The sequence below is a fragment of the Danio aesculapii genome, chromosome 4, assembly GCF_903798145.1.
Source record: "Danio aesculapii chromosome 4, fDanAes4.1, whole genome shotgun sequence".
Lineage (NCBI taxonomy): Eukaryota > Metazoa > Chordata > Actinopteri > Cypriniformes > Danionidae > Danio > Danio aesculapii.
The window spans coordinates 39,653,816-39,672,851 of NC_079438.1; the positions used below are offsets into that span (position 1 = coordinate 39,653,816).

General features: G+C 39.8%; 2 protein-coding genes across 2 annotated transcripts in view; one reads left to right on the plus strand and one right to left on the minus strand.

Moving 5' to 3' along the window:
* Positions 1 to 19,036, plus strand: part of snd1 (staphylococcal nuclease and tudor domain containing 1) — a 303,535-nt gene that overhangs the window by 144,463 nt on the left and 140,036 nt on the right. The gene's annotated exons all lie outside the window — the stretch shown is intronic.
* lrrc4.1 (leucine rich repeat containing 4.1) lies at positions 2,190 to 6,740 on the minus strand. The gene is made up of 2 exons (XM_056455627.1): positions 6,353 to 6,740; positions 2,190 to 6,208 (listed from the first exon to the last, which is right to left on the minus strand). The coding sequence occupies exon 2, from the start codon at positions 5,591 to 5,593 to the stop codon at positions 3,014 to 3,016; it is 2,580 nt and encodes an 859-aa protein (XP_056311602.1). The 5' UTR covers positions 5,594 to 6,208; positions 6,353 to 6,740; the 3' UTR covers positions 2,190 to 3,013.

A 19,036-nucleotide genomic window follows, 5' to 3' on the forward strand; every position in this document is an offset into this window, starting at 1 on the left:
ATCGCAGTCCATCACATTTAATTGCCCTAATAAATAAAATGCATCGTTTACATGTAGGGGACATAAATAAACGGTTAATGATCCTTTAAAGCACTAGTAATGAACCCATACAGCAAAACATTCCAACATAATGAAGGCACCACAATGATGTCATACCTCCTTGCGAGGTATAGGCCGGGTTTCTCATCCCCCTCTTCCTTCATCTTAGGTATGTCTATCATTGACCCCACTACCTACATTCTATATTTAGTTTAGTTTATTAACACCCATTCCCACTTCATACACCATCTCTAGTGCAACCCAATCATCACAGCCATAACCTTCCTCTCTTCAGCTCTAGCTGGCAGTCTTGTCTCATGCTTTCACTCTAAAACCCCTCTCCATCATACAGCTGCACGTTTGCTCCTCCTAGTCCTTTGCAGTCTGATGTATATTTTTATTCCTCGTCATATGTTGAAAGCACTTGTGTGCAACCTAAACCCTCCACTACTGTGTCATTTCTTAACAGCGTCCTCTCCATCGTTCCCTGTTGTTTGGTCAGATAATCTTTTGTAAATGTCCGCATCATGAGCCACGCTGGATCTTAGTTCCATGAATAGGGGTCGCTTTCTCTCGCCGGTGGACTGAAGAGCATGAAGGGTCCTCAAACCCTGTGGCAGAATGTGCCATCTTCCCTTTTATTCTCTTTTTATCTGCTCTTATATGCTGCTTGCTCAAGGATCCACTTCAGCCCTATACAATGCTCCATTAAAACCCAGACTGGCAATTATAGTTGTGACGTTCGGCTGCATAAACGCGCCGATCACTTGCTGTAATTGCAGTTTTTAAAGTTATTGCAGCAACACCGACACTGTTTGTGAAGACACTGGAACAAGGGTTATAAGTTGTTAAGGGTGTTGTGATATTAGAGGATGCTTTTCATATCCATGACAATTGCACAGAGTAAAGTTTGTATGATCTGAAGCTTAACCAATACTGTGAGTTTAAGTTTTGGTAGATTTGGTAGATCTTTTAGGGACAAAAATAGAAAACAGTTCCGCTAGTGATGATGGAATTTCACATTTTAGATCTTTTTAAGTATTGCTTTTATCTGCTGCATCAGTTAATGCTTAAATGAATGACATATGTAGTTTGGAGTTATTTACAGTTTTTTTCCAAGATGTTTTTTAAGAAAGAGAGCCAGAATTACTGACAAAGACCTGTATACGAAAAATACCATTGACTTTCTTTTTAAATAAAAAGCACAGACACAAACAGTACGAGACTGGTCTTAACTGGGGCGCTGCACAGCCTACAGCCACAATCATTTTTGTTTGGTGTGTGTGCTTGATAGTACAGTGCGTGCTAGGCATACAGTTGTCTCGCTGTGTCCAGATGTCCCAACTTTGTGAAGGGTGTGTGTCTGTGCGAGCTGGATCAATTATCATGTAATCAGCTTTAATCTCCCAGGCAGCCTGCATGCACTCAAGTCAATATGCCCAGCAATGCAAACATGCATTATAGTTTATCATCCTTTAATACGCCATCAATTTGTGGCCTAATTCTTTTCTATCACCCATTATTCCTTATACCCACATTTCAATTATTCAAGGTAGAAAACACTTGCTGACAGTCAAACAAGCCTGACTGAACGGGTGAGAGGAATGCAATAATGTACATGTCGCAGTCAAAGCTTACGAGTCTGTGCAATATGTCATGACGCACCTCTTCTGAGCATACAGAAGATGCTTGGTTTATGATGGCTCACCGCCTGTCAGAGCCTAATGCATTGGCTCATGATTGCATGTTGGAAACACATAGTGATTTAATAAAGTAAATTCTAAATGTCGGTTTAGGGAATATCAAAATGTCTACTGTATGCGTCATGGTTTATCAACAGATATTTCAGCTCTAGTAGAAATACATGGGGTTAAAAAGAAGTGGATGCCTTACTCAAATTGCTTAAGCTTTGAACAAACTGCTCGAATGTGCTAAAAGCAAAGGCAGACTAGCTGTTTTGTTCAGACCAATGTCTTTTACAGTGTTTTTTGAAATCATTTGCAGGCAGAAATTGTTTAAACAGCCATACAAAATTGTTCTACAACCTCCCAGTCATGTTGTACCTCACAGTAACAGCAGAATTTGGGAAATACGATAGTGAATAGTCTTTTTTTACATTTATTTCTTTATTTTTTTAAACCAGCCGTCTCTTGTGATGGAAAATCAGTTCACAAGTAAATTATATAAGCTCAGTTAATCCACTGCAGCGCTGGAAAGCATACAAAAGAATAGAGAAAACCGAGAAAAGCAGCCCCTGCCCAGCCTTTTAGACTTGAGCGGCACCCAGCACTCTGAGGGTTAAAGCAGAACTGCAGTGAGTCCTACTGCAGTGTCTAAAGCATTTGGCTGATCGCAACAGTACATCAAGAGACGGGGAAAAAAAAAAGCTAAACGGTGGTCCTTTTTTTTTTTTTTCTTTTTTTCCAAAAATCCTTTTATTGCATTTGTAACATTTGGCACAGTACAAATTCATGGTGCTTTTACAAGATAAACCTGCAAAGATCAACACTGACCTTTATCTTTTATGTTTAAAAGAAAGACTTTTCAGTATAAATGTTGTTTTTTGTTGTTGCTGTTGAAATTTTCTCTGCATTCTCTGTAGCATTGTTTAGAAATCACAGAGAATGCCCCTTTTAAACAAGACTACCCTCGTTTCTTAAATCCAGTACAGCATCTTAAAACAACTCATCTTTTAAATAGGAGTTATAAGTTAGAAAATAGTTTCAATTTATTTTTTTTAAATAATCTGCTTCTCTATTACCAGCCCATGGTAGTTTGTTTTTCCATATATATTTATTTATAAGCATGTACAACAAGAATCAGTCTTTAGGAATTGCACTCTGTACAAAAAAGTAGCTCCTGTCTTTTTTTTCTTGTGCATTCTATTGCATGTTTTTATGCTGGGGTGATGGTGGGCTTATAAGGGGGGCGAGAGGGTCATTTTCACTGAGGTTCTGATTTGTTGAGGGCCAGGCTATATCTGAGTCTCTTGTACTTTCTCCTTGGTGTGAGTTTTTATAACAAGGGCTTCAGGAGAAGCTGTGATAGCGCTGGGCATGGTTCGAGGCAGAGAATTTCCGATGCTGTTGCTTTCTGTCCATTTTGCACTGCGGCCTGGTGGCTTGTAGGTGTTAAATTTGGGCTTCATAGCGCTGTAGTCCATCTTATGTGGGCTGTAGTCCACATTATGAGGACTGTAATCCTTTTTATACTTGTGAGGGCTGAAGTCACAACTGACATATTCCGCTTTGAGAGGACTGTACTCTGCCTTGAAAGCACTGTAGTCAGGTTTGAAAAGGCTACAGTCTGTCTTGAAGGGGCTATAATCGGGCTTGGGCTTGGGCATACTGTAGTCAGTTTTTGATTTCGGAACACCATACTCTGCTTTGAACGGACTGAAGTCTTGTTTAGTAGTATGAAATTTGTAGTCCGATTTTTGGGTGCCATATCCATGTTTGTATGGGCTCTGTTCAGGTTTTTTGTGCACGTGGTAATCCGGCAAGGACTTGTGTGAATAGTCCATGTGTTTCTGAGAGCTGTATTCCAGAGTAGGTTGGTATATATAGTCTGTTTTAGGTTTGTAATTGTTGTAGTCCGACTTGGGTTGGTGGATGCTGAAATCTTGCTTGGGCTTATGGATACCGTATTCTGGTTTTGGTTTGTAGCCGTAGTCAAATTTGTGGGTGTAGTCCGCTTTGTAAATGCTGTTATGATTCCTTATTTCTGGTAGAGTTAGCGGCCCCTCATCTGCAATATTGGCAGCAGATGCCGATGGAGGCAGTTCTTCATCTACGTGAATAATCTCCACAGTTCTGGCTGAAGCCACTGTGCTCCTCTGTTGATGCCTCTTTCGTAGTTTATAAAATACAATTAGCATGATTGCTGCTAGCAAGGTTACTGCCACAAAACAACCGATAATGATCTTTGTTGTCTTCATCACCTCATCCAGACTGGTACTGGCTGGATTGGGCGGCTTTCCTGTTGTCACTTTCGAGCCAGGTATAACAGATGGACGACTTGGTGGAGTGTCTGTGCTCTGAAGCAGGACTGTTGGTGTTGAGATAAAAACTGGCTGAAAGACTGAAGGCGATGCTGTGGTAGTGGTGCTGGCACCTGCTGTGGTTGTGGTGGTTTTGGGCTTGGGCATTTCAGATGTGGGGCTCAGCACCTCCACTGTTACTGTGGTGAAGTAACTGAGGTTGGACGTGTTGAGCTCAGCCGCACTTACATTTAGATAGGCTGAAGCATTGGAATTCCCAGCCGCATTGGACACCATGCAGGTGTACATGCCTGTGTCACCTGCAAGTACGTTTGAAAAATTCAAAGTTCCATCATTTAGCACAGTTAACCGTGGGTGACTTGATGCATGAGTTAGAATTGTCCCGTTTGGTAGGAGCCATCGTACAGCAGACATGGCGGCTGTTCGACACCTCAGTTCTGCCACACGTTCAGCTGAAATATTCAGGTCTCTTGGGGCATCTGCGATGAAGGGGGCGGAGCACTGCATTGCACCGGTGTCACCTCGATCCAGCTCTACCAACTGGCGGCCTCTCATGTGTGCAGGGGAATGACAACGCCCGCAGCATGTCGAGTTGGTGGGTATGTACTCTCTTAGCCAACGTGCTAACCAGAGTGAGTCACAGCCACAGTTCCAGGGGTTGTGGTGGAGGTGAAGTTCCACCAGGTATTTCAGTGGTGTATAAAGGTCATGGGGCAGTGAGCTTAAATTGTTGTGAGCCAAATTCAGCTCCACCAAAGAGGCCAGGTCATCAAAGGCATTTCGCTCAATTAGCCCTATTTGAGAGTTCATGATCCATAACTTTTTGAGTGAAGACAGTCCTCTGAATGAACCTGGTTTGATTTCAGGAAAGAGGTTCTCTGAGATTTCCAGCTCCTCCAGCCCAACAAGAGGTGTGAAGTTGGGCATCTCCCCTCGAATGTTACACATCCCCAGGTTAAGATACTTGAGGTTAACTAGACCTTCAAAGGCCCCATCAGAGATGTACTCCAGTTTTCTCAGTTCACCCAGATCCAGTCTCATTAGCGATGGCACTCTGTTAAATGCGTACGATGGAATGCTTTCAATGGGGTTGTTTCTCAGCCACAGCTCTCTCAGCTTGGACAGATACTCAAACGCCCCACTTGGCACCACAGTCAATCTGTTATCAAATAGTTCCAGTGTATTGAGATTGGTTAACCCACTGAAGGCACCTACTTCAATCTGTCTGATAGCATTGCGGCCCAGCTGTAACACTTCTAGGTGATGGAGGTTGCGGAATGAGTCGACCTGCACAGACTCAATGGCGTTTTCCATCAGGTTTAGGTGCCGGGTGGTGCTGGGTATGCCTGGTGGCACACGAGTGAGCCCACGTCTGGTGCACACCACCTTGCTGAGCTGGTTGTTGCAGGAGCAATCAGTCGGGCAACCCTGGGGCCCGGCCGCGGCCACCACCTCCACGCACGCTTGAACCATGAGGAACAGGACACAGAGCAGGGCGGCTTTCCTGGCTCGACGCACAGCTACCCGCCCCAGGAGACTCATGATGTGGCACATTCATAATTCAGCATCGTCTGGGGGGGCGTGGGGTGATGATGGTGGTTGGGGTGGGGGGGTAGTAAGCGGGGAAAGGGGAGGGGTTCACCTCTGACTAATGAAGCCCTACCCTGGGTTAAACAACACTCTAGATTGTTTTTCCATTTACTGAACTGGAGACTAAACGTCGTGTCACAAGTATTTGAGTAACCAAGGAGAAGTGAAAAGCCAAGGAACAATGAATAAAATAAAAGGGGGGGTATATTTTATGTATAAAAATGTTTGGAAAGGCTCAACACCTACCTCAAAGGTTTTACACGTCCAATTTTTGCAATCACAAAACAGATTTTTTTCCCTCAAATTCCTATATTCCCATGATTAGCAAAGCCGTCTCTTTCATTTGTCAGAAAACAAGAGATGAATGCCAAAATGGCCCCTAATAAATCCACAAAGGAGCATCCGAGGAGATGTGTAGTGGCTCTGCAGGGCCTCAGAGCTTTAGGCTACAGTACCAATCCAGTTTGGCTCCTATAAAAGTGCTCGCTCTCGCACTATCCACAGATGCTTGTCCTTGAATACCTCCGCTTGACGTTGCTACTAAATGCCCATGTCTCCATAGAGGACCGCTCACACATGCTAAACCAGAGTAGGGGGAGGAAAAAGGGAGGGGTAGTTAGAAGGGGGAAAGAGAGGAATAAGAATGAGAAATCCAGTCTTTTCAAATGTTCTATGCTTTTGTTTTAAGAATAATAAAAGTGCGTCTTCAATCTTTCCACTCACTTTACTTTGTCCGTCCCCCTCTCAGTACATTTTGTCCGCTCGATTTGTCAGCACCTTGTCCAGCTGAAAAGACTGACACTGCGGTCATTAGCGCATTTCTTTCCTTAAGTAGCTCCGCTTTCCATCTCTGTACCCGCACGCTCGCATGCAGAGAAGGCTGTAGGGTTCTTTATATACGCTTCCAAGTAATCCTTAATTTTTTTTCTGTTAGAAGTTGATCATAAGAGCCAGTGAAGGTGTACCAGCGCAGAGACAGCTCCATAGGAAGGCTCATTCACTGGAGAGAGATCGCTCTCTATCTGCCTTGTTCTCCTTCGCTCTCTCTTGCTTTCGAGCGCTCTCTCACTCCCTAGAATGAGAGAAAAAAGAGAAGAGAGAGCGTTTCTCCCCCCGCCCCCCCTCCCTGTGACGTTGTGTCGATCAGAGAAGTATCCGTATAGCGCTGCAGTGCCCTGAGCTCAGTGCAAAGTAGGAGCTCTCAGCTTTGTCAGCGGCACAGCTGTCCGGCTCAAGCTGGTGGACGAGCGCTGAGGCAAGGGAAAAGTGGCTCCCCATGGCAACATCTTTCCTTGTGCCCTCCTTTCTATGCTTTTTATTTTTAACCTTTTTTTGCCCCGGGTTAGTCCTCCTTTCTACCGCTATGCACTGGTGTTTTCGCTGTGTTTTGTGGTGCAGTAGCAGGCACCCGGGACGAAGGCTTGCATGCCTGCTCTTCTTTTTGTCCTTTAATGAAAACGTGAATGTATGCTGACGCATCACACTCCAAGCAGTGCATTGGTTTGATGCATTGGTTTTAGTACGTTAGCTCATCTGTGTCCGCCCCCTCCTCTCTCTCTCGCGCACGCTCTTGCTCTCTCTCTCTCGCTCTCCCTCTCCCTGCTCCCACTCTTTTTTTTCTCGACCCCCCCCCCCCCTCCCTTTTCTCTCTTTCTCTCACCCCCCCCCCCCCTCTTTCCATCTTTTTTCCCACTCTCTCTTCAAGATTCTTTTATTTTGTAGATCTGTTTAGAGTTGTTGGAGCCGATTGTTTCTGTTTCTCAGATAAGCACGGTCCAATTGATGAATGATTCTACTTTGTCCTCCACACTCCCCCCTGGGACTCTCTTAATACCTTTCAACCCTCACTTCCCCAATACACAGTCTGTCCTCTCTCAAGTTGATGTGGTGTAGTAGTGTGGTTTGCATTGTCTGAATATGCATTTGGTCACCGAGACCACTTTGTTGACTGTACCTGGTGTAAATGAGTGCTACTACTGGACGACCGGTGCTTTTAGCCCACAGGGAGTTATGGGAGGGGTGCTGGACAGCTCAGCATGAGTGCTGCCAAAGGCTATTGCTCTCTTCAGATGGAAGCTTAAGCTTCCTCTGGATGCAGTAGAGGGAGTCTCTGTACTGTGCAAAGCCGGGCCAATGGTGTGATACTCTCACTTTCTCCCTCTCTTTTATCCTCCCTTCCAAGATTAAAATATCTCCCCTGTCATGCATAGGAAGCTAAGATGCTCCTCACTCTAAGAGAATAGGGCTCACCATTTTAAACCATTTCCTTTACAGAGAGAGCTGCTAAGCAGTGCTCTTTTAAAGCTTTGCCTTGTAATCACTCTCTCAAACCTTGGGCATGTTGGCTTTCACCCAATGTTAGCCAGCAGGTGAAAGGTACTTTAAAGAGGTGCTTGCAGAAAGGTTGCATCTCACGCTTGTAACAGCAGATGTCATAGAATTGAACAGCAGTGCTAAACAGCACGGCACCCCAGGCAAGCGATGGCTGGCATTTTGACACGCCACTGTGTATGTGTGACAGCGAGAGTGTGATTGTGAATGTCTTTGTGAATGACACCCATAGCTTGTGGTGACGCCTTGAAACTAAGTAGGGCACTTTGAGGGATTTGTGACCCCGTTGCGTAAAGCGACAAGTGTCTGGGGACATTATTCAAATTCATTCCCACATGTGACCCACGGGCTAACCCTCATGTGAATTATGACCTACGCGTGCTAGAATGTGTAATGTATATTTGTTTGTGTCTGTGGATTACACCTCTGAGTGTAAGATTGTGGGTGGCCATTGGCCGGCCTCCACCATCATTTGGGCCATTCCACTCTTTCGCTGTGACGTTGACCCAGAACACCATGCATATAGTGGGGATGACGACCCCCCCCCTCCCCCTAAACTCCAGGCCTTTTGGAATGATCTTATGCAGGCGGAGAGGGCAAAGCTTGCCAGCTATATTCGCCCCGGGCTGAGGGACGCAGGGAGAGGTCTGCTATGTATCGGCACCAGCGACCCACTTTGGCGGGTTGGGTCTTGTCAGTAAGTGGGCGAGTGAGGGCAGGATGGTAGCCTCGGGGTTTGCCAGTCTATCTGGGATATAGGGTCTGCTGCATGTAGGTCAGCCTGCTTCCCTTTCCAATTCGCTAGAGAGGACCAATACTATCCTACTGATATTCGTGCTTATTGTACTGTAAAATCAGTACATAAAATCTTTCACAGCAAATGTTGGAAAAAAGTGGGAAACCTTTGCATAGAAAACTTGGCATTCAGCTACATTTAACCCTCACTTTAAAAATAAATACGTGAAGCAGCACGGAATGCATGACCTGATTTCATTGATTCATTTCCATAAATCTAGCAGTGCCCTGGAGACGCTTTTGCATTTAACATAAATATGAAAGTTAATGTTTTACATATTTGAAAATACATTATTAGATGAATCAGACAGACAGACTTTGGGATTTTTAATGTCCAATTAATTGCAAATGGAAAAAATACCCTATGTTTTCAGTTGTCCCGTTTTGCAAGTAACTGGACTTGCATGAGTCTTTTAAAACAGATTTTTAAGCTTATAACTTTTCTCTTTTTTATTTCTCCACTTATTTTATATATTTTAATAATTTATTGTTATTTTCCTTTATGACTCTGAATCAATCTACTTAGGCCAGGTGAGATTACCGCCGACCTTGACGACCTTGGGATGGGATGAACAGATGCTTGCTTTCAATTCCATTTCAATTTCCAGGAGTTTTTTCTAGAGGAGATTAGTTGTCACACTAACCTGGGCTCTCTATCCACTATCATTCACATGATATTGTCCAACTCTGAACAGCTGTTGGAAAACGCGTTCAACAATTTAGATGTTTATGTATAATTTCACTATCACCTGTCTTTGCTTGTTTCATCCTCTCTAATCTCTTCCGGTTTTTTCTTTTGTTTTCTTCTCACAATCCTCCCCACTCTATTTTAACTGTCTGTAATATAATATTTGAGGGCCAGTGGATGGTTAATGATATTTGTCTTAGTTGTTTTTTTTTTTCCTGTGATGGATTGGCTGAGCTCGAGACAATCCACTCCGAAGGGATGGAGAAAATGTCATCCCTCCTGCCTCCTGCTCCGGCACTCTTGTAATGGCTATTGTTTGCAAACTAATGACCTTCATTAAACCTCTCTATGTCTGTTAGAATGTTCCAGCCCGGATTAAAAGCTTATGCAGTTAAGTTAAAGAGACAGTTTGCTCGAAAATGAAAATTCCACTTATTTATTTGCTCTGTTGTTGTCTCAACCTTGTGTGACTATTTTAAAGAGTCCAAAATAAGTCTCTGAAGACTCTGCCGATTGAAAATACATGTTAGACTAAAGCTGTCAGTAAGTGCTGTCTTTCGGGTGAGGCGTTAAACCAAGGACTGACTATCTGTGGTCATTAAAAATCCCATGGCAGTTCTCGTAAAGAGTAGGGGTGTAACCATGGTGTCCTGGCCAAGTTCCCTTCATCAGTCCTTACCCATCATGGCCTCCCAATCATCCCCATCCACCAATTTGGCTCTATCACTGTTTCCACTCCATCTATAGCTGGTGTGTGGTGAGCGCGCTGACGCCATTTTACTGTGGCTGCATCACATCATCCAAGTGGATGCTGCACACAGGTGGTGGTGTGGAGAGACCCTCCTCTCATGATTGTGAAGCGCTTTGGGTGTATGGCCATACACAATAAATGCGCTATATCAATGCACATTTCTTACTGTCGATTGTTAAAGAAAAACACTTTGAATGACATAGAAATGTTTGATTTGTGAACACCCATTGTAATGAGTCAAATTTAATGAATTTGTTCATGAATCTAGTTCAAATTCAAGTCTCTAATCTTGATTGCAGTCTTAAAAGCAGAAGGCACTGACCTGACGCCCCCCCATATTTGCACATTCCTACAGATTGCATCTGTCAGTTACAAACATGTTTTTCCAGCAATCATAATGAGTGATCACATTTCTTGTTTCAGAGTAGCATCTTGTTTTGCTCCAAACTCATCTTAACTGACAGCTGACGCACCTCTGTGGATATGTTGAAGGTTCTTCACGTCAAATTGACTGACTCACTTTTTAATGAGATATACAGCGCTGAGTTAAATTTTTAGTTCTCTGGTGGTTCTTGAGGCCTGATATAGTGTATTCATTAGCAGAGGAGAGTCCTTATTTAACTGCATATTAAATGGACTCCTTTTTTTCCCTTTAACATACACACTGAAATGGAGGGTAAAACTACGTCATCCTGTAGTGAGTGCCAAACTGTGGTGTTAGTGAATTGTTTGTTGGATGATGGAGAATGACCTTCATTCAAACATCACATCACCTTTCAGATCAGTAGGTTTTCTGTAGCATGACCACATCTGGCATGCTTAGTGCTAGGCTAACATGATCATCCCTGCAACTGTCATGCACATCTTGTAATGGAAGCACTGCTGTGTGTTCAGTAGTAAATCTCCGAAGGCATGGGTGTGTTCTAAAACTCCAAATATGAATAGACACAGAAAATAACTATGGAGATGTATTTAAAACAGAAGCTTTATAATTTGATTTCATTCTCTACAGTGTGACTAACAATCACAGGAATACTAAATTAATTCAGAGCAAGATTTATTTCAAACATTCTAGTAAAGTTATTGTTGGGAATAAACACTTTTCAAATGTTTTAATGTCATATGTTTGCATATGTTTTAATACATTCATAAGGGTCTTCATGTTTTACAGTCATAAAAAAACCTAAAAATAAATAAAAACCGCTAAAGTTCACAATCTGAAATCCATAATAATAACTCCTGTATAGTTGTCCCACAATATACTTTCACATTTGACACTGGAATACCCTGTCAGAAAAGTCTAGTGGCTGGGAATGAGCTTTTTACAGTGTCTGATATAATGTTAATGTTGTTTTCATGTGTTTACATGGATAAATATGACCACGGTGTAAATGTACAGTATAGTTACGATCTTATTGCCACATTATTCTGTTATGATTACATGATATCGTTGTGTTCAGTGATTTCCTGAAGATAAAAATAACACAACTGGAATAACTACAGCAGTCGTGATCGTCGATCTCATATGAAGCAAAAGATTGCGATGATATATAATGATGTGTGCAGGTGTTGTAGTGCTGTCCCATTTCTTAGGGGTAAATTTTGAAGCACTTCCCCTTCACACTCTATTTCAAGGGCTAAGGGGTAGGGGTACAAAAATAGAATTGGGATTAGGCCTAAAACTGCCTTAACTGACAAAATATGCATTAAAATTGCCTTCAAATAATCATCTAGCCTTAGCAGCCATGTTCTTCATGCTATAAAAATAACAGCTTCATATGTATCATAAAAAAGGCAATTTCATTGATTTGCATCATCATTTGTCTGTATTAACGGCATAACAAGTTCTGTCGCCATCCTTTTCAGGAATGTATTAAAAGGTCATTTAAAATAATTCTCAAATCAGGCAGGGCTTAGAAGCACGGTGATTGGCCAGACTTGCTTTGCATTCTAGAACACTCAGTGCTCATTTCCACTGAGCTGTCATGCCACCCAGCATCTGTAAAAGCCTCTTTCTGAGAATGCGTGGGGCTCCGTGAATAACTGGCCATGCTTTACTGAGGGGCTTTAAACCTCTCTGACTAAACGGCTAGAGAGGATGGAGCAAGGTCTTCTTTCTGCCCCTGCGCGCACATACACACTAGCTCACAATCAGGCAATCCCATCCATCTTCTCTCAAATCGAGTCCCATAGTGCAAATAAATCCCACCCACTCAAACTTGTGTTTTGGTAACTCACAACTGAGGATAGTGTCCTTTGCTTCGAAATTCCTTGTCTCCATTTTAGTTCAGCAATACGAAATTAGTTTCTTCAGGCCGACAAAAATGTTTTATATAATATAAAGAAATAGTATACAGACAATATTCAATCTTTATTTAAACCGTTATCATTTTATCAATCCGTTTTTCTTTCATTCTGTTGTTCTCCACGTCTACCAATCATCTATTATTTTGTGGTTTGTTTATCTATTGGTCGTTAAATTGTTCTATTTATTGGATATGCAGTCGTTCTACCCATTGGCCGTTCATTCTATCGGTTTTTCAGATTGTTTGTTTCTATCTTTTGATCAGTCATTTGTTCTTTCTATCTGGAGGCCATTCATTTTGTTCTGTTCATGTCGTTCCAATTTGTTCGTTCCAGTTCGTTCCATTCCTTCCAGTTCGTTCTTTCTATTTCTTGTTCGGTCCTTCTATCTACCAGTCAGTCGTTTTATTGGTAATTCTATTTATCGTTTGTTCTATCTATGAGTCGTACTTTCGATCTATCGGTCAGTTGTGCTCTCTATCGGTTTGTCATTCATTTGTTCTATCTATCTGTCTTTTTTTTTTAATTGGTCGCTTCTGTCTATTGGTTATTTGTTTATTCTATATTGGTTACTTGTTTGTAGGGCTGCACGATATTGGGAAAATTTGACGTTGCAATAATTTCGACAGATTTGAATAGTTTATTTGAAAAGATTTCATTAATTAAGATCGACTGGGATGATCAAGTCTTTTTCACGCAGTACATTTGCATAAAATATGATCTATTACAAGCAAAAAAACAGTCAAATAGGAATCAAATACAGAAATTGAACAATCGAATGTAAAATTACACTGTCGTTATTGTATTAAACAGTAATATTTAATATTACCTTTATTTTAACCTTAAAATAAACCTTAAAACCTACAGTACCTTTAACCTTACCCTGTTCTAATCCTGCGATATGACTATTGCATATACACAAAAATTGCGATATCGATGCTCAAACGATATATTGTTCAGCCCTACTTGTTTGTTCCATTTGTCAGTTGTTAGTTCATTCCATCTGACAGTCTGTTCGTTCTGTTGGTCAGTTGTATATTTTGTCAGTTGTTCATATTATCATTCTGCCTATCTGTCGTTCTGTCTAGTGTTGACTCTGTCAATCTGTAACATATCATTCTGTTGTTCCAACCACCTTTGTTGTACTATCTGTCTTTATTTAACTTTCAAAAATCCCATTGTAACAAATTGTATGCGTCTTTATATATATGGTTATGTTTGAACAATCTAAATGTCATTTAAAAGTGTTGTTTCATGTACAGCTTTCAACAAATGTTTGTGCAGTTTTGAGACTGCTTCGTCTTTGCTACCCAGTTAGATAACGTTACCTTGGTGACAAGTATAAGTAGCAGAATTCACAACAACAGTCTTCAGTGCACAGACATCAAGTCAGAGAAAACGGAATATTAAAAGGGGGGAAACGTGTTTGGTTGGAACTCTCATTTTCTTTGAAATCACCAGCACCATTATTGTTATCAAATTTGTCAGGATTGTCTCATATGCTGCAGATCTCACCTAAGTCAGATGTCAAATAGTATTCTCACCTCATGCACAGCGAGCATTGATTGTGATTAGATTGCACTCTCATTGGTCAAATCTCTCATATGAGGTCAGCAAAAGGCCATCTCATCGGCAGCGCTAGTAAGATTCCCACTATTGCCACCACCAGAAGTTCAGAGGCTCTGAGCAACGAGATTTTGGCGCAATCTTTCACAAGTGCTTTATATTGGGGTACATAATGGAGCCTAATATATTCCAATGGCACCATTAAGCTGTAGAGTTACAGGAAGATTGAGGTCTGTTGGATTTAAACGAACAATATGCCCACAGCCTTTTCTGGATGTGAAGGGAGCGAGAGAAAGCCGCACAGGCCTAAAGGCAGAGGTAATAAGGGTCTGGTAATCTAATGCATGGGAAATTATATCCACTCGGAAAAGGCAAATCAAGGTGAGCTTTTACAGTGGTGGAAAATATAGGTCCTCCATTAAAGAGACTAGCTTTTGCTTTACACTTGGGCCCTGTTTACACCTGGTGGTTTCAATTTTCTTTGATCTGATTACAAGTAGAGGACACTAAAGCAGCTATAAACAATATGAAATGAACAAAAAACACATACAGTCAGATTGCGGTCAAATGGATTCAAAGAGCCTGTAAAGACCTACTATTTTCATTCTTAAACATTACAGGATATTTTATTTGAAACGCACTGGCCTGAAGAGCTTCAAATCCAATTGTCTGTAATCGCAAGTTTGATTTGACTGCGAAAAAGTTAAAAGCAAGTATTCTCTCACTGATTCTAGCACAAGCTTACAGCATTTTGGATATAGACTACTTGTGCAGCTATCAGAGTAAATAAAAGCTGTTAATCCGTTTATCTTTTTTTATTTTTGTACACTTTAAAAAATATTCCATTTCTTTTATAATTACTGGAATAAAAAATAAAGTGCTGCCTTCATGAAATCTCTGAAAATCACTTAAGTGATGTGGAACAAACAATAAAATGCATGTAAGTTCCTCAAACCTGTTAAATCAAAACTTTAATTAAAATTAAATCACAGCTATTTATTTATGCTTTTTGGTCAAATAATAAGTATTTGACATAATATTGTTTGAAAAATAGCACACCTTAATCAGTCTGTGAACTGGTCATTTTATTTTTTATTTGGTGAAATTGAAGTATGAATTCATATATAATACTATTAATCCTCAATGCGCTGTTTGCTTTCAATCATATACAATAAATATTAAAAATAACAGTGATTTTGCAGATTTTAAATGAACAATTTGGTAAATAATTGGTTGTTCGACTTGAAATGAAAAACATGGTCTACTAAGATTTATGATGTTCAAATTTGCAACAGTGCATAAAAGCTCCGTCTAACGTAAGCTTTTGTATGAACAAACTACAGACGACCTTAATAAACATGCTAACCCACTTTCTGACAGTAGGTGTTGTTTATAGAGAAACAGAAATGCCGAAATGTTCTTAATGCTTCAAGGTAATAACCTCAGGTATTTCAATATAAACACATTTAATAATTAATAAAATGGTAAAATAAAGAGTGAATAATTCGCTTTATTGTCAAATTGGTATTGGTTTCATTTGTAACCCTTGTAACCCATAAATCTTTGACCCTTATTTAGGGTCACAACCCCTACACTCTCAGAAAAAATGGTACAAGAGCTGTCACTGGGGTGGTACCTTTTCAAAAGGTGCACATTTGTAACTTTAGGGTCCTTATTAATACCTCAGAGGTACATATTAGTACATAAAAAGTACTAATACATGCCATTGAGGTACCAATATGCACCCTTTATGTACAAATGTGTCCTTTTTGAAAAGGTACCACCCCAGTGACAGCTCTTGTACCTTTATTTCTGAGAGTGTGGGTTTGGTACCACAGTATATCATTTGTGTATGATCCATTTAACTTAAACACTTCTTTATATCATGTCTTAAAACAGGGTCTCGGTAGAACCCGTCATATTAGAATCTGTATTTCTGACATATAAATGACTGTCTGCATATAGAATGTGGGGCGAATATTACATAATTGGCTAGAGTCTTGACTTTTAATAAGCTAAGTGTGTCTACAGAAATATGTTAATGCTGGGTTTAGCTCATGCAATTGCGTAGCTGCAAAAGTGGGGGGCCAGTGGGGTCCTAGGGAATATGCTGGAAAACTCCAGAATAAATCCCCTTAAACGGTGGGTTGTGACCTTTCTTGAATGTGTTTTGTGTTGTGGTGCAGTGTGGGATTTCCCTCAGGTGAATGCATTCAAAGCCCAGCTCAATAAAACAGTGGCCATTCCTCGCTCCGGCCGGAGTTTAGCTATGTTCGCAAACCTTCCAACAACGTGAGCACGTGGTGTGAAGGAAACAAAGGGGGAAAAAGTAATGCGTATGGGGGTTAAATACGAGTGATGCCCCTTGTTTTTCCATTCAAAGCTCTGCTAATGCAAGCAGATTTGCGTGCGTGCATGTGGGAGAGTATGAGTATTTATTTATTATTTATTTTTAATCATGCTTACAGATTTAAAAATCCATGCGTGGTGTTGTTTTTGCCAACCAGAAGGAAAGAAATGAATTATATATACATTTTTTATTATTATACATTTTTCAAAGTGATTAATATGGGGGAAAAAGATCTTATCAGTGTTAATAACTTATTATGTATTAGGGGGAAGTGAAAGGATAGTGTTGTTTCTAGTTTATTCTTTTAGGACTTCTAAGACTTGAATAAAATATTTGCATATGATATATTTAGAAAACGTTTACTTTGTAGTAATGCAGGACTTTTCAATCTTTTAGAGGGAATGGACTGCCAAATATCATCATCCTCATGTGAGAATCCCTAGTCCTGAAATGGAAGAGACTTATATAGAGTTCTTGTTTGTGAAAACGTAATTTTATAGCATGAAAAATATTATAAATTGTTCTAAAATGTAAACAGAAATTAGTCCAAGGCACTCGGAAATTGTGGAAAATTTAAAAAGCCTTTATTCACATGGCTTGATCTTAAAAGAAACCTACGCGTTTCGGCAGAGATCTGCCTTCATCAGGGTAACAGTGATCAGGTGCGTTTAGAGTCTCTTTTTGATATATCTGTGCATGGTTTAAAGTCACCCTCTATCTATGCAGAATTAATGATGATAGTTGACTATGTTGGACAAATTATTTGAGTGTTGTAGAGATGTTTGAATGAGTCATGTGACCATAGTACTCAAAAGATACTCTAAACGCACCTGATCACTGTTACCCTGATGAAGGCAGCTCTCTGCCGAAACACGTAGGTTTCTTTTAAGATCAAGCCATGTGAATAAAGGCTTTTGAAATTTTCCACAATTTCCGAGTGCCTTGGACTAATTTCTGTTGATGTTTTGATGAATCCCTCACCCAAAGAGCACCGACCAAATATTTGAGTTACCCCTGAGCGCTTTTTGTTTGTTTTTTCTGGTTCTAAAATGTAGTTTAAGTTCTGTTACGCTCCAAAAAATCTAAACAAAATGCTTATTTAAAATGACCCGAAACAACACAATTATCGAGTTGTTTTTTAGGGGACAATTTAATTGTTTTGTTCAATCAACTTACATTTGTAAAAAATTAATAAATTAACTTGATTCTTTTATGTTGCCCCAACACAAATCGAATGTGTGGAACCCATTTTTACAGTGTGTTATGTTGTCCTCCTACATTCACTTATATTTATCAGAACCCCTAGTGTTTCACAATTTTAATTTAAATTTTTTGTGATTTATTTATTTATGTATTTATTTTTTGCGATTAAAATGACTGATTTTGTGATGGTAATTCCCAGAAATTTGTGGACAATTTTCCGATTAATATATAAACATAAAATATTATAAGCATTTACCATATTAGGTAGCCTACTATGTTAGGTGTGCAATCTGACACAATGACACAAATCATAAAAATAAAGCTTTTTTATTTTAGCCTCTTGTCAAGACAAGATCTAAAACGGTAGGGATTAAGCCAAAGGAAGGTTGTATAACTCTTATTTTTATCCACAATCTTACTTTCAGATTTCACTGTCCGGAGCATCTGAAATCATGTCACACATAGGACATGCGTTAGGGCTTCCCCTACCATAATACGCCTGAAACACTCTTGAACCAATCTCATCCCCTATCTCTTCCATTGCTCCAACTTTCTTTTGCAGTCTGATGTGCGTCAAACGCACAAAACACCCAATTTGCACCACAAGATGTCTTTATCTCATCTTTGCCATGACTTCACATGTAAATTACTCGTGCTTCGTTTGCGTTTGCGTCTGCGTACTGCGCAAACTGAAAACTCCCCTGGCCCCCCCTCCATGTAATGTACTGTAATGATTGTGAGGGCGCTGGTGGGCCATCATTTTTTTCAAGATACACTCATACATCACGTGCGCTGCGTAAGCAACGTCTATAAGTCATGTAAAACAATTCATTGCAAACTGAAATAAATATATTTTGATGATATGGTTTGGAATTTGATGTTTTACGAGATTTTTTTGCGATTATTTTGCATTTAAATTAGGAAATTAGCAGGATCGCAAAAATGTGCAACTTTTTTTTTTTTTTTTTTTTTTTTTTTTTTTTTGATTTCGCGTTGGATTAAGCGATCACAGAATCGCGCAAAACTGAGGGTCTTATATTCTTTTATTATTACTTTATATTTATTTGTTGTAAATAGTATGTAATTTGTAAATAATATATGCATAATTTATAATTATTTATTGTTAAATTAAGTATATGTTTGAATTTTCTTTTTTTTTAAAGGCCCTCCATTCTGAAATGGAAAAGGCATCTCTATAAACTTCTTGTATGAAGATCTACTTCATATCGTGAAAAAAATTATTAGAAATTATTCTAAAATATAATCATATGTATATATTTATATTGTTGCATTTTTTATTATTGTTTAGTTTATTTACATTTATTTATCTTTAGAATAAAATTTTTAGTTTATAAATACTTTTCATTTTGATTTATTTTAATTTTTTAAATTAAATTAATATTAATTTATAATTAAATA